General features: G+C 39.8%; 3 protein-coding genes across 6 annotated transcripts; 2 read left to right on the forward strand and 1 right to left on the reverse strand.

Annotated features, from left to right (window-relative positions):
* Positions 1–75: 75 nt before the first annotated feature.
* crybgx (crystallin beta gamma X) lies at positions 76–3,363 on the reverse strand. Its single transcript, XM_029425887.1, has 6 exons — positions 3,320–3,363; positions 2,835–2,883; positions 2,061–2,182; positions 1,362–1,497; positions 913–1,052; positions 76–208 (listed from the first exon to the last, which is right to left on the reverse strand). The coding sequence occupies exons 1-6, from the start codon at positions 3,361–3,363 to the stop codon at positions 76–78; spliced, it is 624 nt and encodes a 207-aa protein (XP_029281747.1).
* Positions 942–14,646, forward strand: lctla (lactase-like a). Of its 4 annotated transcripts, XM_029425876.1 has the most exons (15): positions 5,645–5,747; positions 6,339–6,504; positions 6,607–6,767; positions 7,652–7,739; positions 8,073–8,182; positions 8,255–8,383; positions 8,479–8,574; positions 10,687–10,741; positions 10,893–11,054; positions 11,226–11,500; positions 12,279–12,405; positions 12,549–12,748; positions 12,829–12,892; positions 13,021–13,094; positions 14,180–14,312. In XM_029425876.1, exons 2-14 carry the CDS (start codon positions 6,378–6,380, stop codon positions 13,092–13,094), a joined length of 1,668 nt encoding a protein of 555 aa, XP_029281736.1. In that variant the 5' UTR covers positions 5,645–5,747; positions 6,339–6,377; the 3' UTR covers positions 14,180–14,312. The 4 variants fall into 4 exon arrangements, with proteins under 4 accessions (XP_029281723.1, XP_029281736.1, XP_029281717.1 ...); XM_029425863.1 differs by lacking the exons at positions 5,645–5,747; positions 13,021–13,094 and adding an exon at positions 942–1,088 and having other exon boundaries at positions 14,180–14,646; XM_029425857.1 differs by lacking the exon at positions 13,021–13,094 and having other exon boundaries at positions 14,180–14,646.
* Positions 14,647–15,636: 990 nt separating this feature from the next.
* tipin (timeless interacting protein) lies at positions 15,637–20,158 on the forward strand. Its single transcript, XM_029462017.1, is given in 9 exon segments — positions 15,637–15,731; positions 17,181–17,316; positions 17,534–17,627; positions 18,011–18,086; positions 18,214–18,336; positions 18,438–18,495; positions 18,810–18,871; positions 18,873–19,068; positions 19,717–20,158. Coding segments are annotated over 8 exon segments (1,062 nt in total). The 5' UTR covers positions 15,637–15,731; positions 17,181–17,192; the 3' UTR covers positions 20,046–20,158.
* Positions 20,159–20,161: the final 3 nt, after the last annotated feature.

Here is a 20,161-nt window from a genome sequence, read left to right on the forward strand (position 1 = left end):
TAAGTTTTTGTGTGAAGCTGACAGGTTTCATGTTAACGTTGGGAGTTGACAGGTTCCGTAGATCAGAGTTGGTGTTTAGGTGAAGCGGACTCTGCGCATGGAGCCCACGGTGCTGTTCTGGCTGCCCCAGTCAGAGAAGTTGTTGTAATCACGCTTCTCCAGGATGTAATGAGGCCCTCTGTAGTTTGGCTCCTGGTACACAGCCCAGCTGCGAACACACAGGGAGTGAGGTTAGATCAGTTAACGTGGAAGTGGTTACTGTGCGGACGGTACTTGGTTTTAAACACACATGTAACCGTATGAAAGGCCGCACTTATGATCAGTGAGGCGTCTGCGCTGATCACTCCTAAACGTTTACAGTCAAGTGATTGCTTTATTTATTTTAGAACTGACATCACTTTCCAGAAATCATGAGCCATTTACATATTCAAGATAATCCAGACTTGACGGCAATTATGTAGGAACGATTTTCTACTAATCGACGAGAGGTTCATGCTCACTCGTGGGCGGGTGTAGTTCAGTCAAAAAAAAGGTTCCATGAAACCGCTTGAGTGACGGGGACATGATTATAGGAAAGAGACGTGGAAGTGCCATCTACTTCCATTATATTGGAGATAAGACCGACTTCTGTACAGCTGATATCTCCAACACTCGCACCAAAACAATCTAGATTGATAAATAGCACTACAGGTAAGTGGATAAGTATTTTAGTTTTTGAACTGTCCCTTAGTCCCCCCCAGAGTGGAAAACAGAACTGTGATTGATTAGTTGATTAATTGGTCCTTCGAAAGGAAATTAATTACCAACTATTTTGATATTTAACTTTTTTTTTGAACAAATGCTGCATATTGTATTGATATTTGCTCAGATCATTCACTAGGAGTGAAGGACTAGGTCGGTTGTTGCACTTACGCTCCTCCGAGCACACGCATGGAGGCGACTCTGTTGAGGCTGTAGCGACTCATCAGGTTGGGGATGTCATCCTGGATCTCCATCTTCTTACCAGTGAAGCCAGCTCGCTCAAACAGCTGAGCTTTGCCAGGATTGTTGTCCTGGAAATGACGGGAAGAAATGTACAGAAAGGTTGGGTACGTTGACCCTTTGTTAGGGTACTATTTTTCACACAAAGCTCAGGTTCAAGATTCAGATTCAACAATTATTTCTACGTGGTTTGTAGATCTTGAGCTTTATTTTATATTTGTACATGCTTTAGGCTTTAGGCTTTGATAAACGCATGAAACCAAGAGAATTGGCTGTAACTGCAGCAGCTTGAGGGTTAAAAAGAACTTGAGTGTGCACACATTCAGTCCAGGTCACCTGTACTGACTAAGTACTGTAACTTGTTCAGCTTCCTGTCTCACCTGTTTGACAGCACGGACAGAAGAGACGTGGTCCACCTGAGCACACCACTTGTCGTAGCAGTTGTACTCTCCCCGCTCGGCCATGTCCCACAGGTACTGACGGCCGCGGAAGTTCTCATGCTCGTAACCGACCCATCTTTATTAGAGTGGATGAGGAGAGAGAAGATTTAAAGACTGATGTACAAAGCAGCAGGAGAAAAAAAAACAGCTGGCAACATTAACAATCATTGTTGAATTTATTTACCGACCCTTCAGACCTAATCTTGGCATGTCCAGTAAGCACGGATTTTGTTATTGAGTTTGGCTTATCTGTCTGCACAGAATTAAATATAAACTGATTTCCATTAAGTTCAGTGGACAGAAGAAATGGAAGTGGTTAACTGTCAAAGTCAGTTTATTAAGTAAATCTTTAAGATTAAAAGAAATACTTGACCCAACTCAAATCTGTGTGCTTATTTAATTTAGGCCAGTGTATCTTTTTCTGACTTGTGTAAATTATATATGTAATATAAACTTTTACACATTTGGAGTTCCCTTCTGTAAATGGTGAAAAACCCAGTATTTGTACTGAAGTGCTCTGCAAGGCCACAAATACATTGCGGTTAACTATATCTCCTCGCTTTCTTTCCTCTTCTCTTGTGGACAGCAGTGTGCGCTGCAGTGACCTGTCGTGTACTTTAGGTGGTGGTGTAGACTTACGCTCCGCTCTCCACCTGCACAGAGTTGCATCTCTCTGGGAAGTTCTTGTCACTGAGCCTGGCACAGTCGGAGCTCAGGTCCAGCCGTCTGCCGGCGAAGTTCCTCTGCTCGAAAAGGGTCACCTGAGGACAGAGATACCAAAGGAAAATAATTAATATAAAGAGTCTGCTGGGATTTTACAGCTGAAGCAGCAAACATCAAGACTCAGATGTTCATGATCAATTACATTTTTATCAAATGTTACATTCATTTGCAATACTAGTATTAGTTTGACACTTTTGGGGATTCTAAGCAGGTCAGCCTGTGCCACAGGGGACAGCAGGTGCCATGCCTCCCAGATGTGAAGCTTTCTTTTTCTGTCGTTTACTTGGTTGTGTTTACAACTCTGACAACTTCAGTAACACTGTAAGGGTCTTTCCCTCCACGTCTTTTACTGGGAGGGGAAATGTAAATCTTAAGTCATGATAGGTAATATTCTCATACTCTATGGAAGATCAGTAACCGATGACAAAGCTCCCAAAGGTAGAAAACATTTTGGTTGACGGTAAACTAGAGATTAAACAACCGAGATGTTAACTTGTGAGCTCTAGAGGTGTTGGTGGTGTTCCTTAACTTTGGACAGAGCCAGGCTTCATGTGAAGTTACCAAGCTTTAATAAAAGACAATAAATATGTTCAGAACCGTAGAGTAGATAGAAAACATTTTGAGACTTTTGAAACAACATGCTGCTTTAATTATTAACAAAGTAACTCGCAACATAATGATTTGACTCACCTTCCCACTGGACCCGTAGAAGGCACGTTGGAGCACAGACCCCAGCTTGCTGTAAATATAGAAGAATTTGTAATGAATTATTACACCCCAAACACGCAACTCCATATTTAAAACAGACGATGGCTCAATCCTAGAGAAACTTTAGAAACCAATGAGGCTGTGTTGAGGTGACACAGAAGACCTGAGCCACTGAAGAATATCATCACATGTCACTTTGCTCAAGAAACATTGTAGTGTTACAGATTATATCTGGTTTAGAAGTGTAGTGTTAAACCTAAACTGTACAGCGTGTGTGTATGTCTCCTGCAATGATCACGTCACAAAATCAGGTGATTTTGGGAAACTGATGTTGGAGGCGTCACAGAGAGCAGAGCCTGAGAACCAGCAGGTGGGATGTGGAGCCACGGGCCCCCCCCCACCTCGACACCTCTGAGCGGGGGTCTGACTCTGTGGGCCCCGGCTGGTGCGCGGCGCTCTCAACATACCTGGTTTGTTGGGCTAATCCTGAGACCTTAGTAAAGATGTTCATGTCAGCTCTGCGACGCAACAAGAAAGCCCCTTAAATACAGCAAGGTGAGGTGAGCCTGCAGGTACTCGAAAGCTCAGAGGGGTTCGACAACAGTCGTCGGGGCCCTGGACGCCATTGTTATGCTAAACACACAACAACGCTCATGTTCTCTGTTCTCACACACACACAAACACATCAGCTACAAACAGCGCATGCAGAGCACAAAAAAACATACAAACACACACACGGCGAGCAATAGAAATAGATGTGTGTATGCAGATATACAAACAGAGAGAAGAGAGTTCCTGCACACACACACACACACAGACACACACACACACGCACGCACACCAACATGTACACGTGAGAGTGCAGTGCCAACAGTTTTGGCTTTGAACAATTCAGCGTTTTATACAACAATGGCCTGAAAACAATGCATCTTATGATAATGGTTGTATTCATGCTTTGTGCAGGGCCGGCTCCGGCACACTGTATTCAGGGAAGAGGTCGTGACCCTGAGGGGGGTGCACTTGCAGACAGAACCTCTGTGAACCTGAATGTACAGATTCAGACTTTACCTCTCTGACAGTTCCACTGCTGCACCTGATGGTTCAGCCTTCTGCTTTCATTTCAATCGTATTGATGTGATTTAGACATTAATGTCCAATGTATGTAATGTCATGTCCAACATATTGTCTGATTATATATTCTTTGAGAGTCATGCCAATTTTATTTCTATGGACCAAAAATCACAAAGTTGTCTTAGGGGGCTTTGCAATGTGTACAATATACAAGGAGGGATTTATGATTTATGTAACATTTTATTCCTAAAAACATGGCGAAAATAGATTTCTTTTAAGGCTGTTGACAGTATTTTCTGATTTATGGATTGATACAAAGATATATCAAACATTCCCTCTGTATAAACCATGACTCTAATATGTTAACAAAATGAAAGAAGAATTTTCAACCTGACTTTATCAGATTTCTGATCTGGAAATGTGTGTAAATCAGCGCACATTTAATAAGATAATGCCACATTGGCATTTTTAAACATAACATTTCAGAAAACTTGTAATACAAAAAAGAATTGCCTTAATGTACGTCATCAACTGAGGAAGTTTATTGCTGATATTTATTCGTAACATTTATTTCCCTATTCCCCTGTAGTGTCTCCCCTTAATGGGAAAGAAAGCGACGAGTTATAGAGGACAAGTTCCTCTTATGGTATCTTTGTGTGCAGAGTCTTAGAAGTAACAGTAACAGAATTATAATATCAATGAATAAAGTACATAAGTGTAATAAAATAGTGAAGGTATTGGACTATGAACACTTCTGGACTTCTCTTCATTTATATTATACTCTGCTGCGAAGTACTCAAGTGATCATTGACTTTCACAAAGTATCCGATCACCTGCACTGCGGTCCCCATCGCTGATGTATCTGTTGAGGTAGTGGGCAGTTATACACTCTGATTCGGTCTGACAGCACTGACTGTATAATGTAAAGGAACAACAAAGGCTCTTTCTTCTGAAGATGTTGAAAGTGTGCTTGAGTCAGTAATCACTCTTCCTCTCGCAGAGGACATTGTTGTTTTAGAATTTAGTTTGATGTAAAAATAAGCATAATTATAATACATTTTTTAAATAAATGTTTTTGAGGCCGGCAATATTTCTTCATCAACTTAGATACGTTTCTAAAAACAACATCTTGAAATTGTGTCCTTTCTTAGGGACAAAAAGAAAAAACAACGCAAAACAATTTCATATTCATTCAATATGTTTAAAGAAATGTGCTTATACTTTTTAAACGTTTAAATGTTTTTAATTCCCATAGTACCGTTGTTCCATAAATGAACCTTTGACTGAAACTTATATTTTGCATTAGTCCTCACTAATTGTTCCTTGAACATACAGTTGACATCATGTTGACTCTCTCTCTCATTTCAAACTGCTTTTGAATACAAACTGAGGTTTTGCTCTGTACTTGATTTGAATCATTTTTAAGTCAACCAAATCAAATGAAGCTCATAAAGTGTCATGAGACCAGGCTGCCACTGGATCAGGCTCACTGACATTCACTTTGCTTACAGTGTCAGAATCCCTTCCTTTTCCAAAAGATCTGTTTGCCCCAGCAAATTTACTGTCACACTTCACTGACTTCAAATGGGGTGGTATTCAGAGCGTGTGTGGAGGAGGGGGCGGGGGTGGGGGGGGGCGGTTGGTGTATGTGGGCTGATGAATAGCAGAAAATGTCACTGGATGCTTCACTCGGTTTTGTTTTTGTAACATTGGCTCTGAACGTGACGGTTACACTGGGGAGCATTAACTGGGTCCAGAAGCTTGGGGACGTTTCTTGCATTTTGGAGCAGTTTCCAGCGGAGACAAATGCAGGACGTGCCGCAGGTCAGACATCTATATGTGGTTCTGAGTGAGGCGGCTGGGGCTGAGACAGAGGCTGGGCAAAGGGACAGATGTAGGCAGAGAGACAGCGCAGGCTTTGGCAGGAGGACTCTAAGGCATCTTTACATTTCTTTACCTTCATCTTGGTTATCTTTTGCACCACTGAAGATTCACAACAGCTTGAAATGTCGCTCATCCTGACCGTGCTGGACAAGCTGGCTTACTTTCTGTCTCTGATAGCGTTCTGTGTCAGTGTGTCTTACAGCTGGCTGAAATGAAACTAGATTGTTCCTTTATATCTGCAACCTCTGATAATGACCGAGTGTGTTTTCAGTGGATATTTAACATATGATCCTGAGGTTTGTTGTTTGAGTTAGGATGGTTGTATTCAGAACCTGTGGACACCTGACACCTTTGTGTGAGTTTCTGAATCTTTGTTTAATATATATGTATATTCTGTGATGTGTCCTACGCTTGGAACTCAGGGAAGATGGAACAGGAGCCTTGAAGCTGCTTTAACGTAGGTCCTGGATGCCTACATATAAGCCATGATATCTGTGAAAGTGTTCAAACTGGGTGATAATTGTCCTTCAGGTGTAACTAAAGACAGTGAGCTCCTCGCCAAAGGTCACGATGCTGCAGCGGTGCATCCTGAGGCTGTACCATGTTCTTGCACTGGTGCTGTGTGTGTCAGCCAGGGAGGACTTTGACTGGACGAAGAATGAGAGAACGTCTTTCTACTACAGCACTTTCCCAACTGGTATGACGCACGATAAAACACAAAGTAGTCCACACACTGCCAAAGTCCAACATGTAATAATATGCAAAGCATTGACATCCTGTCCTCTGTTTTGCTCTGCAGGTTTCTCATGGGGAGCTGGCAGCTCTGCCTATCAGACTGAAGGAGCTTGGAACACAGATGGCAAAGGAATGAGCATCTGGGATGCATTTGTCCACAAAAAGGGGAAAATATTCTTAAATGACACGGGAGACACCTCTTGTGAGGGCTACTACAAGTTCAAGGTGACATGATAAAAAATATGGAGCACATTTCCATAAAAGAAAAGGCTGATGATTGCTTGAAATGAATGTTATAGCCACAGACATTATTTAATAAGTTAGGTTAAATTAAGCTGTGTTCATGTTTGTTATAGTTAACCAAATTTGTGAACTCACAAACGTACATTTTTACCGTATTTAAAAAGTAACGTTAGGTCAGAGAACTCCTCTTATTCCACAGTCTGACAGTATATTCTCTATGACCTTGTTCCAGCGCTTTAATGAAGCTATGTGATGTTTACACTAAGTGAAATATACAAAACTAAGATTTAAAAATTCATATCTATGTTTTTCTATGGCTGCACTATTCTATCAAATGGAAATATTCTAGATGTCTTTGTTCATCATTTTAGATACATCTACCAGCATTTGTTATCATTCAAAACCTTTTCTAACTTTTATATCTCCACCAGAATTGAAAGGTTGTTACACTTGCTGAGAGTTAGGTGAAAAGATTGATACCACTCTTATGCCTGTATGGTAAATATTAAGCTACAGCCAGGAAGCGTTTAGCTTAGCATGAAGATAGGAAACCGTCCAGAAGTTAAACAAGTCTGCCTTCCAGAACCTTTTACGAAAGCTAAAACAAACAAGATATAAACGTTTAATTAATGAGCTTTATAAGTGAAGGTAAGCAGCTTTGATCACCTTTTCAGAGAGCCAAGCTAGCTGTTTCCCCTGTTTTCAGTCGTTGTGCTAAGCTAAGCTAATCCCCTCCAGAGTGGTATCAAAGTTTTCATGAAGAAAGCCAATAAGCACCCAGTATATCTCAAAGGTCTGTGTGTGTGAACAATATTTGACTGCAGAGCATGACTTTTCAAAAATGTTTCCTGCTGTTTGTTTTTAAGGATGACATCACCTTGATGAAGGACATGAAGCTGAATCATTATCGTTTCTCCATCTCCTGGCCGAGGATTTTACCAAGCGGACTGAAAGGTAGCAACATGCCTGTATATACGTTCCATGTGTATTCCAGTTTTTCACTGAGGTCAACGGCTATAGGCCTATTTATTTGTTTATCTGATTTTTCTTTATTTGCTAGTGATTGAAATGTATTGAAGATTGAAGTCAAGAAGCAGAAAATGAATCAACATTCATGTTCAGTTGCTGCTTCCAGCTTTTCTCTGCGCTACACTGTTGTACGTGAAATACTTTTGAGTGTTGGAGGGCTCTTAGAAATCGTGATGGGCCGCAGCCCCAATTGTAATGTTATAATTCATGAAAGTGAATATTGATATTATTTTCATCAGTCACTGGCAACTCTTTCAGGTGAACACATCAACGAGAAAGGGATCAAATACTACGATGACCTGATCAACATGCTGCTGGACAATAAGATCACACCCATCGTTACTTTGTACCACTGGGATTTACCGCAGGTGAGCAGGAAACCTTTAGTATTTACAGATTAGAAGCTGCCGTGTGGATACTCACAGGGTTTTACTCTCCAGGTGTTACAGGAGAAGTACGGCGGCTGGCAGAACGTCACCATGGTGAACTACTTCAACGACTTTGCCAACTTGTGCTTTGAAAGATTCGGAAACAAAGTGAAGTACTGGATCACTTTCAACAATCCGTGGGTATGTCAGTTAGGAGGGAAGAGGTGCATTCACTGTCTTGTGAACAGATGTAATGTTTGACTTGGATATCAGAGAGCGTCATCTTGTGTTTTCAGTCCATTGCTGTGGAGGGATATGAAACAGGGGAGCATGCACCTGGTATGAAGCTGAAGGGAACCGGAGCTTACAAAGCTGCCCACCACATCATCAAGGTAAGACTCAAGAGATGATGCTTTGTATCCAGGCTGGTGTGTTTCTGTCTGGGCAGACCACAACATTCCCAGTTTTACTGCATGTCCATTAATCTTGATAATATTTTTAGGAGAGGAGCCTTATGTCAAAATCTAGTTTTAAGAGCTTTTCCTATTTAGACGAAACAATGTCATCACAAGGACACAGGGTTGACAGGGTACGTACGTTACGCACAGAAGGCATAAGAAGGGACTCAGGTGGTCAGTAGAGACGCAGCAGCACACCTTTGCCCGGAGTCTCTACAGGTTAACCAGGCCACGGACCGTAAACTACAATACTGACATTGGTACCCGCTCCTTTAGGTTCTGTGGTGCCGGCAGCTGTAATGAGTTACACTTTCACATAAAAAATATTTTTTAATGGAAGGTCAAATTATGACTTATGAGAAACTTGGAAATGTAAGCTTTCCATCCTAGTTATAATTTACATTTTTTATAATCAATTTGTTGGGATATTTTAGCTTGAAGGTGATATAATGATGATGTCACTTGGAGCCGTTGCACCAGCTGTTCATAAACTTCGTTATAACATAAAGTGTACTAAGTGGAGTTCTACGCATCACTAAATTAAAAGTGTATGGTTGCGCCTTACAGACTAGTTCTTAAGTAGAGATTAGCTGGCAAAGCTAACGTTAGCATGCTAATATCTGAGCCGTTTAGAGCAGGGGTGTCAAACATGCGGCCCGCGGGATGACTTTGCAAAGTGTAAAAATGAGTTGTTTTGATCATAAAGTAAAAGCCTTGGTAGATACACAGTGATCAGTAAGTTGTAACACACATGTGTAAATGATAAACTAATACTATACTATAATACTATAAAACCATGGGAGATCGCGCCTTCTGCTCTGCCGCTCCCAGACTGTGGAATGCTCTCCCTGAACATCTGAGGACACCACAGACTGTGGATGCTTTTAAAACAGGCCTAAAAACCCATCTTTTTAACAGAGCATTTTGCTAGACTTTAACCATTTTAAAGTGTCGTCTTGTCTGCCTATCAAATGTTTTTATTTTATTTTTTTAAATGTATATTTTGCTCATTGTTTTTACTCTGTAGCACTTTGTGTTTTGTTTACGCAAATGAAAAGTGCGCTTATAAATAAAATGTATTATTATTATTATTATTATTATTATTATTATTATTATTATTATTATTATTATTATTATTATTAATACTATTGTTGAAATTGCTCCTTTTTTTCTTAAGAAGTTTCAGTTTGTTCATAATGTTTTGTAAGAAGATTAAATTTGAACATTACAGAATGTACTTTCTTGCACTAAAACGAAGGGAAACATTTGGAGTTGTTGTTATTTATAGGTTATTATGCTGTGATGTTACTGGTCCGGCCCACTTGAGATCAAAGTGTGCTGCATGTGGCCCCTGAACTAACATGAGTTTGACACCCCTGGTTTAGAGTGAAAGAGGGAACAAAGAGTATGGTCGACACGTCTGACCTAAAACTTTTTAAATGTTTCATAATGAAAAATTTGTACATTACATTTCACAAAAATAAAACAACAACTCTTAATTCATGAAGCTTTATGCTAATAACATTAGACTATGAATGACTTCAGTTAGCTTAGCATAACCAGATATTTCCCTCTCATTATAAACTGTATGAATACTGCTAACTCTGAAACACAGACTTATAATAAAACTGATACCTACATTTAGAAAAGATATCTTTTGTGCTTCTAAAACTACTTTTTGATGCTTTGGTGATTTCTTGTTTACTTCTTTACACTTGATTGGACGGTGTTACAGATGTTTCCTAGCAACCGATTTACCAGCTGAGATATTTCTTCAGTTTTAACGGTGCAACCTGATTTAGTAACTCACGAGTTCAAGCTAGAAGGTAGTTACTGAGAACTTGGGAAGGCCTTTACGTTCAAACGTAGTGACAGGTTAATGAAGAGCTATCTTTAGATCAACGACCACAATGGAAATATGTCTTCAGTGTGTCACCCTCGACATTTTGTAGTTGTGCGTGATTTGATGTTCTTCTTCTGAATCAACTAAAGTAAAAAATAAAAAACAGTCATCAAGCTGACGCTGCTTTTCTATTTCTAAACCAGGCGCATGCTAAAGTTTGGCACACGTATGACATGCAGTGGCGAAGCAAACAAAAAGGTAAAAAGCAAAACTGACGACACAATTTAGTTGGTTTGGTATTTTTTTAGATTGAAGTCAAAGATGAATTGCCGCCATGATGTGTGTGTGTGTGTGTGTGTGTGTGTGTGTGTGTGTGTGTGTGTGTGTGTGTGTGTGTGTGTGTGTTTAGGCCTGGTCGGGATCTCGCTAACGGCTGACTGGGGGGAACCAGTGGACATCACCAACCAGAGGGACATTGAAGCAGCAGAGAGATACATCCAGTTCTACATGGGATGGTTTGCTACCCCCATCTTCAACGGAGACTACCCCCAGGTTATGAAAGACTACATTGGTACGTCACGGTCAACTCCAACTGTTTAGTAGAGACGGTTCTCATTAGAAACATCAGCATCAGATATTTGGCTCAAAACAAAAGTTCTTGTTGGATCGTTTGAACCTTTATCTGGCCTGATGACATATTCATTCATATTCATTATTAAAGGTATTGAACTTTGACCTTTAGGCAGGAAGAGTGGCCAGCAGGGCCTGGGAGCTTCACGGCTGCCCGTCTTCTCGCCTCAGGAGAAGAGTTACATCAAGGGAACATGTGACTTCCTGGGCCTCGGCCATTTCACAACTCGCTACGTCACCCTGAAGAACTACCCATCGGGCCTTGGAGACAGCTACTTTGCAGATCGTGACCTTGCTGAGCTGGTTGACCCAAAATGGCCGGATCCAGGCTCTGAATGGCTCTACTCTGTTCCCTGGGGCTTCCGTCGCTTGTTAAACTTTGTCAAGGTATGCAACACAAATCTGACTAAAATCCAAATATTTTAGCCGTATGAGATACGTCAAATATAGAATGAAATTGTGCTGGGAGTAAAACTAATTCAACATGCAGAGATTACAATATAAATGGCATATAAGTGCTATGGGCTCTCACAGCCATCCAAAGTAAACTCATAGGAAGAATTTAGAGCCAAATAAGGGCTTACAAATGTTTGAAAAAGCAATGGATATTGAAAGTACTGGAATTTTACCCAAACAAATAGTTTGAGATTTTTGGAAATAAGCTTATTTTAGATGAGCCAGGAGGTGATTAGCTTAGCTTAGCATTTAGACTGGAAGCAAGGGAAAACTGCTAGCGTGGCTCTGTCCAAAGTTAAAAGTTACGCCTACCAGTAACTCTAAAGCTCTATAAATGAGTTATATCTTTTTTGTTTAGTTGCAACAATTACATATATATGTACAAATAAAAATGTGTGGTTTAAGATGGAGTTTTGTAATTAAACGTTATCCATGCCCCCGGCACTTCAGTGCAAATATATTGTTTTGATGTTGAACTTTATGCTAAGCTAAGCTAGCTCCAGCTCTGCGGTTAACGTGGAGACACGAGACTGGTATCCATCTTCTCATCTAACTCTTGACAAAAAAACTAAAAATTAAGTTTCTAATGTAAAAAGACTTACAAAGATATGGGTTAGGAAACATGAACTATATTGTACAAGTGAATGTAAGTACTTAATGATATCAGTTTGTAATCCATCCGGAATGTAATACGATGTCTCTCCAATAGACTCAGTATGGAAACCCCATGATATACGTGACAGAAAACGGCGTGTCAGAGAAAATGCTGTGCACTGAACTCTGTGATGACTGGAGAATGCAGTACTTCAAAGATTACATCAATGAAATGCTCAAAGGTGAAACAACAACTACTGAACACAAAGACAGCGGCGGAAAAGAACGCTTTCCCAGCCTGGTCCACATGTTCTACGACTAACGAAGTTGTCAAATTAAACTTGTCACCTTTTTGTTTGTTTTTTTGCCCTGGTTCAACTAACAGCGATTAAGGATGGCGTGAACGTGAAGGGTTACACGGCCTGGTCTCTGCTCGACAACTTTGAGTGGGATGAAGGATACTCCGAGAGGTTCGGACTCTACTATGTGGACTTCAGGAACAAAAATAAACCACGCTACCCGAAGGCCTCTGTCCAGTTCTATAAACGCATCATCAGCTCGAATGGCTTTCCCAATCAGAGAGAGGTAAACTCTGACATCATATTGTTCAAAGTCCCTCTTGAGCAGAACATGTTTAACTGTGAGAGTTTGTCGGATGTTTACAGGTGGAGAGTTGGAAGAGGAAAGCTGTGGAGACTTGCTCCTCCAGTAACCAGCTCCTGGCTGCAGGTTAGTACAGTGAAGCATTCTAAAGTGTAGGCTGTGATGAAGCTAGGTGGGGCCAAACAAAGGAAAATTCTGTCTCAAGCTTGTTATTCCGCTATCTAACAGAGTTTTTCTTTGTTTTGCCCCTCCAGCTAGAAGAAAATCCCAGGGAAATCAGGAACATGCAGGAATGCAAAAGGCTTGGCCAGTGCATGATGAAGTTTAGGTACCAAAGTTGTTTCTGAGTGAAGTCAAGATCAACTGGATTCTTTTTGTTTTTTTACAATGCAATGCCACTTTATACTTCCACTCTACTTCACTTCAGAGGCAAACACTGCACCTTGTACTCCTCTACATTTCACTATGCAGACTCAGGTTTGACATTCAACAACATATAATGAGTTTAGAAATATATGACACATTGTTTTAGAATGAACTGACCAACAATAAATACAATGGCTCAGATTAGCTCCATCTTGACCAGCGGCAACATTAAATACCACTTTCTAAAATAAGGGTACATATTTCAAATGAATTGTATTTCCAAATGTTCAGTTCTCATGGAGTTGACTTAGTTATTATCACGTGACCTATTAATGGAGTATCATCAATAAATTATAGATCTCAACTAAGCAAAATAACTGTTTTGTTGTACTTTAATGTGAATTTGTTGGGTAGTTTGTCACTGATCAGGGCCTCAGGGTGGGCTCTTGTCTTCACCATCATTGCCTCCTCACGGCATGTTGTGTGTCAGCTGTCTCAGTTCAATAAAGGGAAATGAAGGGCCTCAGGGTGGGTCATGATTTATTACCTGATCCTAGCCCCGTATTAAAAAGGGTCCCTGTGTTGAGCTCTAGCTTTCATCATCTAAGTTTTGTGCATTACTGTTGCATATTCCCAAGTTGCTGTGCTTAATCAAATAACTGCACATAAACAACTTCAAGCCCATCAATTCATTTACAAATAAAACCTTTAAGGCCTTGTGCTATTTCACAAACTTTAGGAGTTCTCAAAGCCCAGCAAACAATAACTGTTATTATCCGCACACATCACACATACATTTTTTAAAACTCTCAACACATTGCCTAAGAAGGTCAAACACCTGACACATTACACGATGTATTCATGAGTTAATTATTCAAAAGTCAAATACACTGAGAAGTAAACAGTAAATAAATGAAGAAATAATCAATCTTTAAGATACATTGTTTTTTCTCTATGTTTCTAAAGTCCATAGCAACCCTTTCCAGTGACTCGAAGGTAGGACTGCAAATGGAGACGCTTACTTACATTTCTATGTATGTGTTTCAGATCCGTTGATCGGCCACATGGAGATGGTAACAGAGATTGTGGTTCCCACCGTGTGCACGCTCTGCATCCTCCTCAGCGCAGTGTTCCTCATGTTCCTGCTGCGTGGACGCATCTGAAGGAACATACACACACACACATACACATCTGAGAGTGACTTCAAAGCTGTAAGATTTTATCCTGTCGAGAGCATTTTGTTGATTTAACTGTCCTGCTGTTCTGTTTTGAATAAACACTTTTCAAGGTTGTCACTAATAAGTAAAAATAGCCGGTACATGTCACAACTCTGGAAGAATAAATTCAGGCTTGGTATATTACTATTATTATTTTTCAACAAACTGGTCTGTGTGGTTTTTTGACGTAGCTCAGTTTTGTAGGCTACTCAAGCTAACTGCAGAGAGGAGATGGTTTATTGTCAACAAGTCTGTAAAATGGAGAAATAAGAGTGATGGAGATACATTGATGTACTCTCTGTGGATCATACAATTAAAAACAATTTTTAAGACTTAAATGGCGCTGATTATTGAATGAATTGTTCAGATAAATCACAGAAACACTTTTTCCTGCACAGCGTTTTAACCTTTAAATTAAAAGCCCTTAAACTGGACTCTAATAATGAGACGGGGAAACCAACATACACACGTGTGTAATCTATTACAAATTATATTGTAGGCTGACACTGATTTTGAGGCATGTTGAAATTATTTAACTGACTTTTTTCAAATGAATAATCCATACTAAAAAGTAAATAAGAGTAGCCCCACCAACAATACATGACTGATCTGACTAACATTTAACAAAGCCTAAATCTATGTTTCTCATTGCAAAGGTTTTAATTATGTTATTAACAAATTGCCTATTTTTCACCTAGCCTGTATAATAAATCTAAAATAAAAAATACTGAATGGGCCTTGAATGAAATGCAAGCATATACATTTGAGTATTTCAGTTGTTTTGGTGTAAACTTTAGCTCAAAACATGTTTCAGATTCTATAAAGATAGACTATGAATGACAATTTTTACTCTAGGCTGTTTACCATATTAATGGAAACATGTTATTCTGATTATAAACTTCTTTATTTGTTCATCAAAACACAGATTTTAGCGGTACACATTTTCAGTTAATTTGGCTTCTACTGTGCAATAATTCATAAAACATCTATTTAAAACATATTTAATTAGCATTGTTGGTGGGAGCCTGATAGAAAGACTATGCCAACAACTGCTTCTCTCTCATTTTGGGCATATGATAAATACATAACTTGAACATTATTTGCCCTGTTTTAAGATCCAGTCCCTGAATGTTAAAGCTTCGAATTTAATAAACAGCAGGTTTGTTGGTTCTTGATCAATACTATTGTTAACAATGTGTATGTCGCTCTTTTGAAGTATAACATTTGATTTGTTTTATACATGTACTTCCCCAATACTTCTACACAGTAATCATGCTCATTTGTATTGGACCTTTATTTTGAAAAAAGAGATCTTCCTAACGGAAGTTGATGTCACTAGCTTGGCACTGCTTGTTGCTCGCTCACCGGACAGTTCGTAACTGGTAAGGCAATATTATAATGGCATCATATTTGATAAGCTATCATTATTTTGGTGACTTGTGGTTTAAGTTAAGTCGTTATGTTTTACCATTTCGCTGACAGCAGCTAGCTTACATCTTAGCTAACTTATCCAAAGTATCTCAGCAGCTGCTCGTGAACGATAGCTCAGCAGCGCGGTGTTTACTCTCTTCTACATCTACAAATGTTGCTCAGAAATAAAGTTCTGTTCGGCCAACGTTGAGACAAAGATGTGAATGTCCTGTTCACCAGGTTGTCCATCTTCTCCTGGCCTCGCTGTGGGACGGTGAAACACAGAGGACTGACAGTATTTACACTTTGTCTTTGGGCCATGATTGAGTTTACCGCCTTCTTCGAAAGCTGGGTTCGACCGATATCTGTTTTGTCTTGGCCGATACCCATTATGAGCTATCGAGAAGAGAGCATTGATATCGGGGACCAATATTTCTACATAATAATAATAATAATAATAATAATAATAATAATAATAATAATAATAATAATGAAAACAGGAAGATTACAATTCAAAGCACTGTCATTAACTTAAGCACAAAGTAACTGACATGGAAATGCGGAATAATATACAGAATTAAGTATAGAATAAATATATAATGTAAAGTAAACAGTAACAGGTAATATGAATACATTAGATATATTCAGTATGAGTAGTATGAACATCAGTAACAGTGCGAACAAGCTAAGATATACAGTATTGGCCTTAGACTGTATGTAAATATGAACATAGGCAGTGCAGGTGTAAGTATAACATGTGTTTCAGAGTGTAATTACAAGTAGTGCTAATAATAGACATTACATAAACATCTGGATTTATGATATTCATAGGGTTGACACTATAGATATATGTACAGTAGAGACAATGGTATAAATATAATCTAAATATAGGTCAGTATATACAGTATGGTATTATTATACTGTATCATTTAATTGTATGTAAATATTCATCAAAGTAAATATACAGAATAAGTGTAGTGGAGTAAAAAGTATTAAAAACAATTCCTCAAGTGTAGTGGAGTAGAAGTATAAATGATTGTAAACCACTGGAAGTAAAGTATCTTGTAATTGTACATAAGTACAATAGGTGAGTAATTGCACTTTATTATTATATTATAATTATTTTCCAGCTGTTCCATATCAATTAATTGCTATTCATTTTCATTAGCATGTTTGTTTCAATCAATGCTACTTACATTTAGAATATGAGTTTTGATATACTTTGGTTAAGCCTTTAGACATACAAGGACACTGATCTTCAAACCAAAATAGTCATGTTAGATTTAATCTGTTGCTATTTTCTTACTTCTACAGTAACTTATAAAACAGCTGCTTCTGTAATCAGTCAAACTAATGTCAACTAATAATATTATTGCTTTTAAAGCTGATTGTGGCTGATGCAGGTTTTACTTTTCCTCCAGCAGTTGCACACCATGGAAAATGGCCTGTTTCACATTCCTGACTTCAACAGCATAGAGGATGAAGGCTTCCCTCCCCTCCCACCACCTCACTCCCCGGGTCAGGGAGGACAGGAGGACCGAGACCCTTTTGCAAATGGTGAGAAGCTGCATCAGTCAAGAGAATATTCAACATTTTAAGAGATTGGAAAGAAAAGTATTGTTGCTTGACCTGCCAGTCCCCCCCACCTACAGGTGGTAATTGAAAGTCTTTATTTGAAAAACTGGCTGCTAATCTGCCATGCTGTAGGTTTTCTGTTTGACGGTCAACAAAGCGATGTTGACCACCTGACCTGTTGTGTGCTGGGTTAATGCAGGGGAGGAAGATGGCGACATGTCCGGGCTGGCGGATGTACCCGCTGCTAAAAGGAAAGGAGTGAAGAGGCCGCAACCCAAGCTGGACTCACAGAGGTACCAGACTGTGCTTTTACATCATGGCAGAGGAGTTAAACGTAGAGCTGATGTTAGGACCAGGGGGCCTCAAAGCATAACTAAAGCATGCACTTGTAATGTAGAGAAGAAATGTTTGTTTGTCACAGGCTATTTTATTTAATTAGAGCTCCACTTGAAGGTTTTGAAGTTAATTTTTACACTTACTGCAACTACTTACATACAGTGACAATCAGTGATTTATTTAACCGTCACAATGAAACATCACTGCAGATTCATTTTTACATACAAAATACAAAAAGATCCTGTTAGAGCTCATTTAATTACTTTTCATAACATACAACCTTAGAGCTGCCCTTATCAATATTTTGTTATATTTTTGCATTTGTCATTTCTTTCTTCAGGCTGATCTCAGAAAGAGGACTTCCAGCTCTGCGAACTCTGTTTGGTGATGTCCATTTCAAAGGCAAAGGGAAGGAGGTAGGAGCTGACGACAGATTAACAGAGCAGCAGATAACTGTGGAGCAGTTCATAAGAACTGTACTTGATCCTGTCACATACATTAACCAACATTTCATAATGTTTTGTGTGTGTTTGGTGCGACCAGGCTGAGGACCTGCGGCTGCTGATGCAGAAGATGGAGAACTGGGCGCACAGGTTGTACCCCAAAATGCAGTTTGAAGATTTTATTAACAAAGTGGAGAAACTCGGCAACAAGAAGGAAGTGCAGGTGGGATGAAGATGTTGCTGCTGAATGTTTTAATGAGATGTACTTTTGTTCAACAGTTCAGAAGGAATCAGTATTAAAGTCATTATTTTTCCCTGCGGCAGACCTGCCTCAAACGGATACGACTGGACATGCCACTGACACACGAAGACTTTGTGGGTGGTAAGAGATAGAAACACACTATTGATGGTCATCATGTTACAGAGACGCATGTTGCATCCGGAATTGATTGAACACTATCCAATTGTTGGTGAAATGTACTTTTGATGCATATAAAGTGTCACCTGCTGCATCATCCAAACATTTGAGATGTAACATTTGGTTTTATTCTGCCAAGTAAATGCTCTGTGTTTGTTTTCAAGCCTCATGAGCGAATTAATAGTGAATTATAATAACAAGTTCTTCCCATGTGGCACCCAGCAGGGTGACCCAGGTTCAAAGTTTGACTCAATCCACGGTTCTGTGAAAATGTTTAGGTGAAGAGGAGGCAGCTCCTGAATCGCACGTCTTCGAGGAGCCAGATCCCTTTGACAAAGCAGCGCTTTAACGACCTGCAAAGGCCGGTCAGCTCTACTCCAGCTGCTCCACCTACTATGGCTTCCCCACCTGCCCCAGCTTCCCCACCTTTTTCCTCCCCAGCTGCCCCCTCCCTGACCGAGGAGCAGCGTAAACGCATGGAGCTGAACAGACAGCGGGCCTTGGAGAAGAGGCTCTCCCGCCAGCAGCAGCAAACAGGTGAGGGGTCTCTTCATCAGTTCTCTGTCATGAAATAACAACAATGTTCCCTCCAAACGATGCAGCAGCACCTCAGCAAGACCAGATGCATTCACTTCAATCAAAAATGTAGCTTCCAACAATCCTTGTTTAGTTCATCCCCATCAGGCCTTTTTTAGGCTTTTTGTGCTTTCCTAAAGACAAATGTCTACAACATTAAAGCATAGCAAGTAAAGTAATATGTACATGTGTAGTAAATGTGCATTGAAAGAAAGTATAAAGAAAAGGAAGAAATAAGATATAAAAAAAAAAAAAGATGATTGAACAAAAGAAATTCACACTCCAGATTCCTATTTGTACCCCTTTGATCCCACCCCCACATAAATTCACTCGCACAGGATATATAGAGTATCCATACGGTGTTTAAGACACGTTTTCATAAGAGTAAATAAAGTAGTAATAAAAATGAAAACAAATAAAATACAAAATCAGTATCAATTAAATAAACTTTGTATTCAGTCCGTTTTAAATATTTCAAGAATCCAGTGCTAAAATACATCATATCCTCTCAGTGATATCAAGAATATAACTTTACTGCAAGAAACGTTTAAAAACTGACACAACGTTTAACTGTGTATATAACGTATAACTCCTCGTGCCACCCTCCAGATCCTGCAGACTCTCAGACTGTTGACTCGTCCACGTCCGCAGATGAACCCACATCTGTCTCCTCTGCAAACGTCCTCAACAATTCCGAAGATCAGGATGAAGATAAGGTGGAGGATGAAGATAAGGTGGAGGATGAAGATAAGGTGGAGGATGAAGATAAGATGGAAGATTCAGAGCTGAAGCCAGCCTGCAGCAGCTCACAACAACCCAGCCAGCTTCCACACACAGACTCTGAGCCTTCTGCTGAATCGCCTCAGTGTGAGAAAGAGGAAGAAGGCAGCCTCAGCCAGGACCATCAGCCCCGTGAAGAGTGTGAGGACGGAGAGTAATGCTCAGGGGGCAGCACACACTCTGAGTTTAGGAGCGACCGACCGGACGGCCAAAGTTTTCTTTTTGGAAACGAATCAAACTTGTGCATAACTTGTCTTCTTGTAGTCTGCAACCC

The sequence above is a fragment of the Cottoperca gobio genome, chromosome 3 (genome assembly GCF_900634415.1).
Source record: "Cottoperca gobio chromosome 3, fCotGob3.1, whole genome shotgun sequence".
Classification (NCBI taxonomy): domain Eukaryota; kingdom Metazoa; phylum Chordata; class Actinopteri; order Perciformes; family Bovichtidae; genus Cottoperca; species Cottoperca gobio.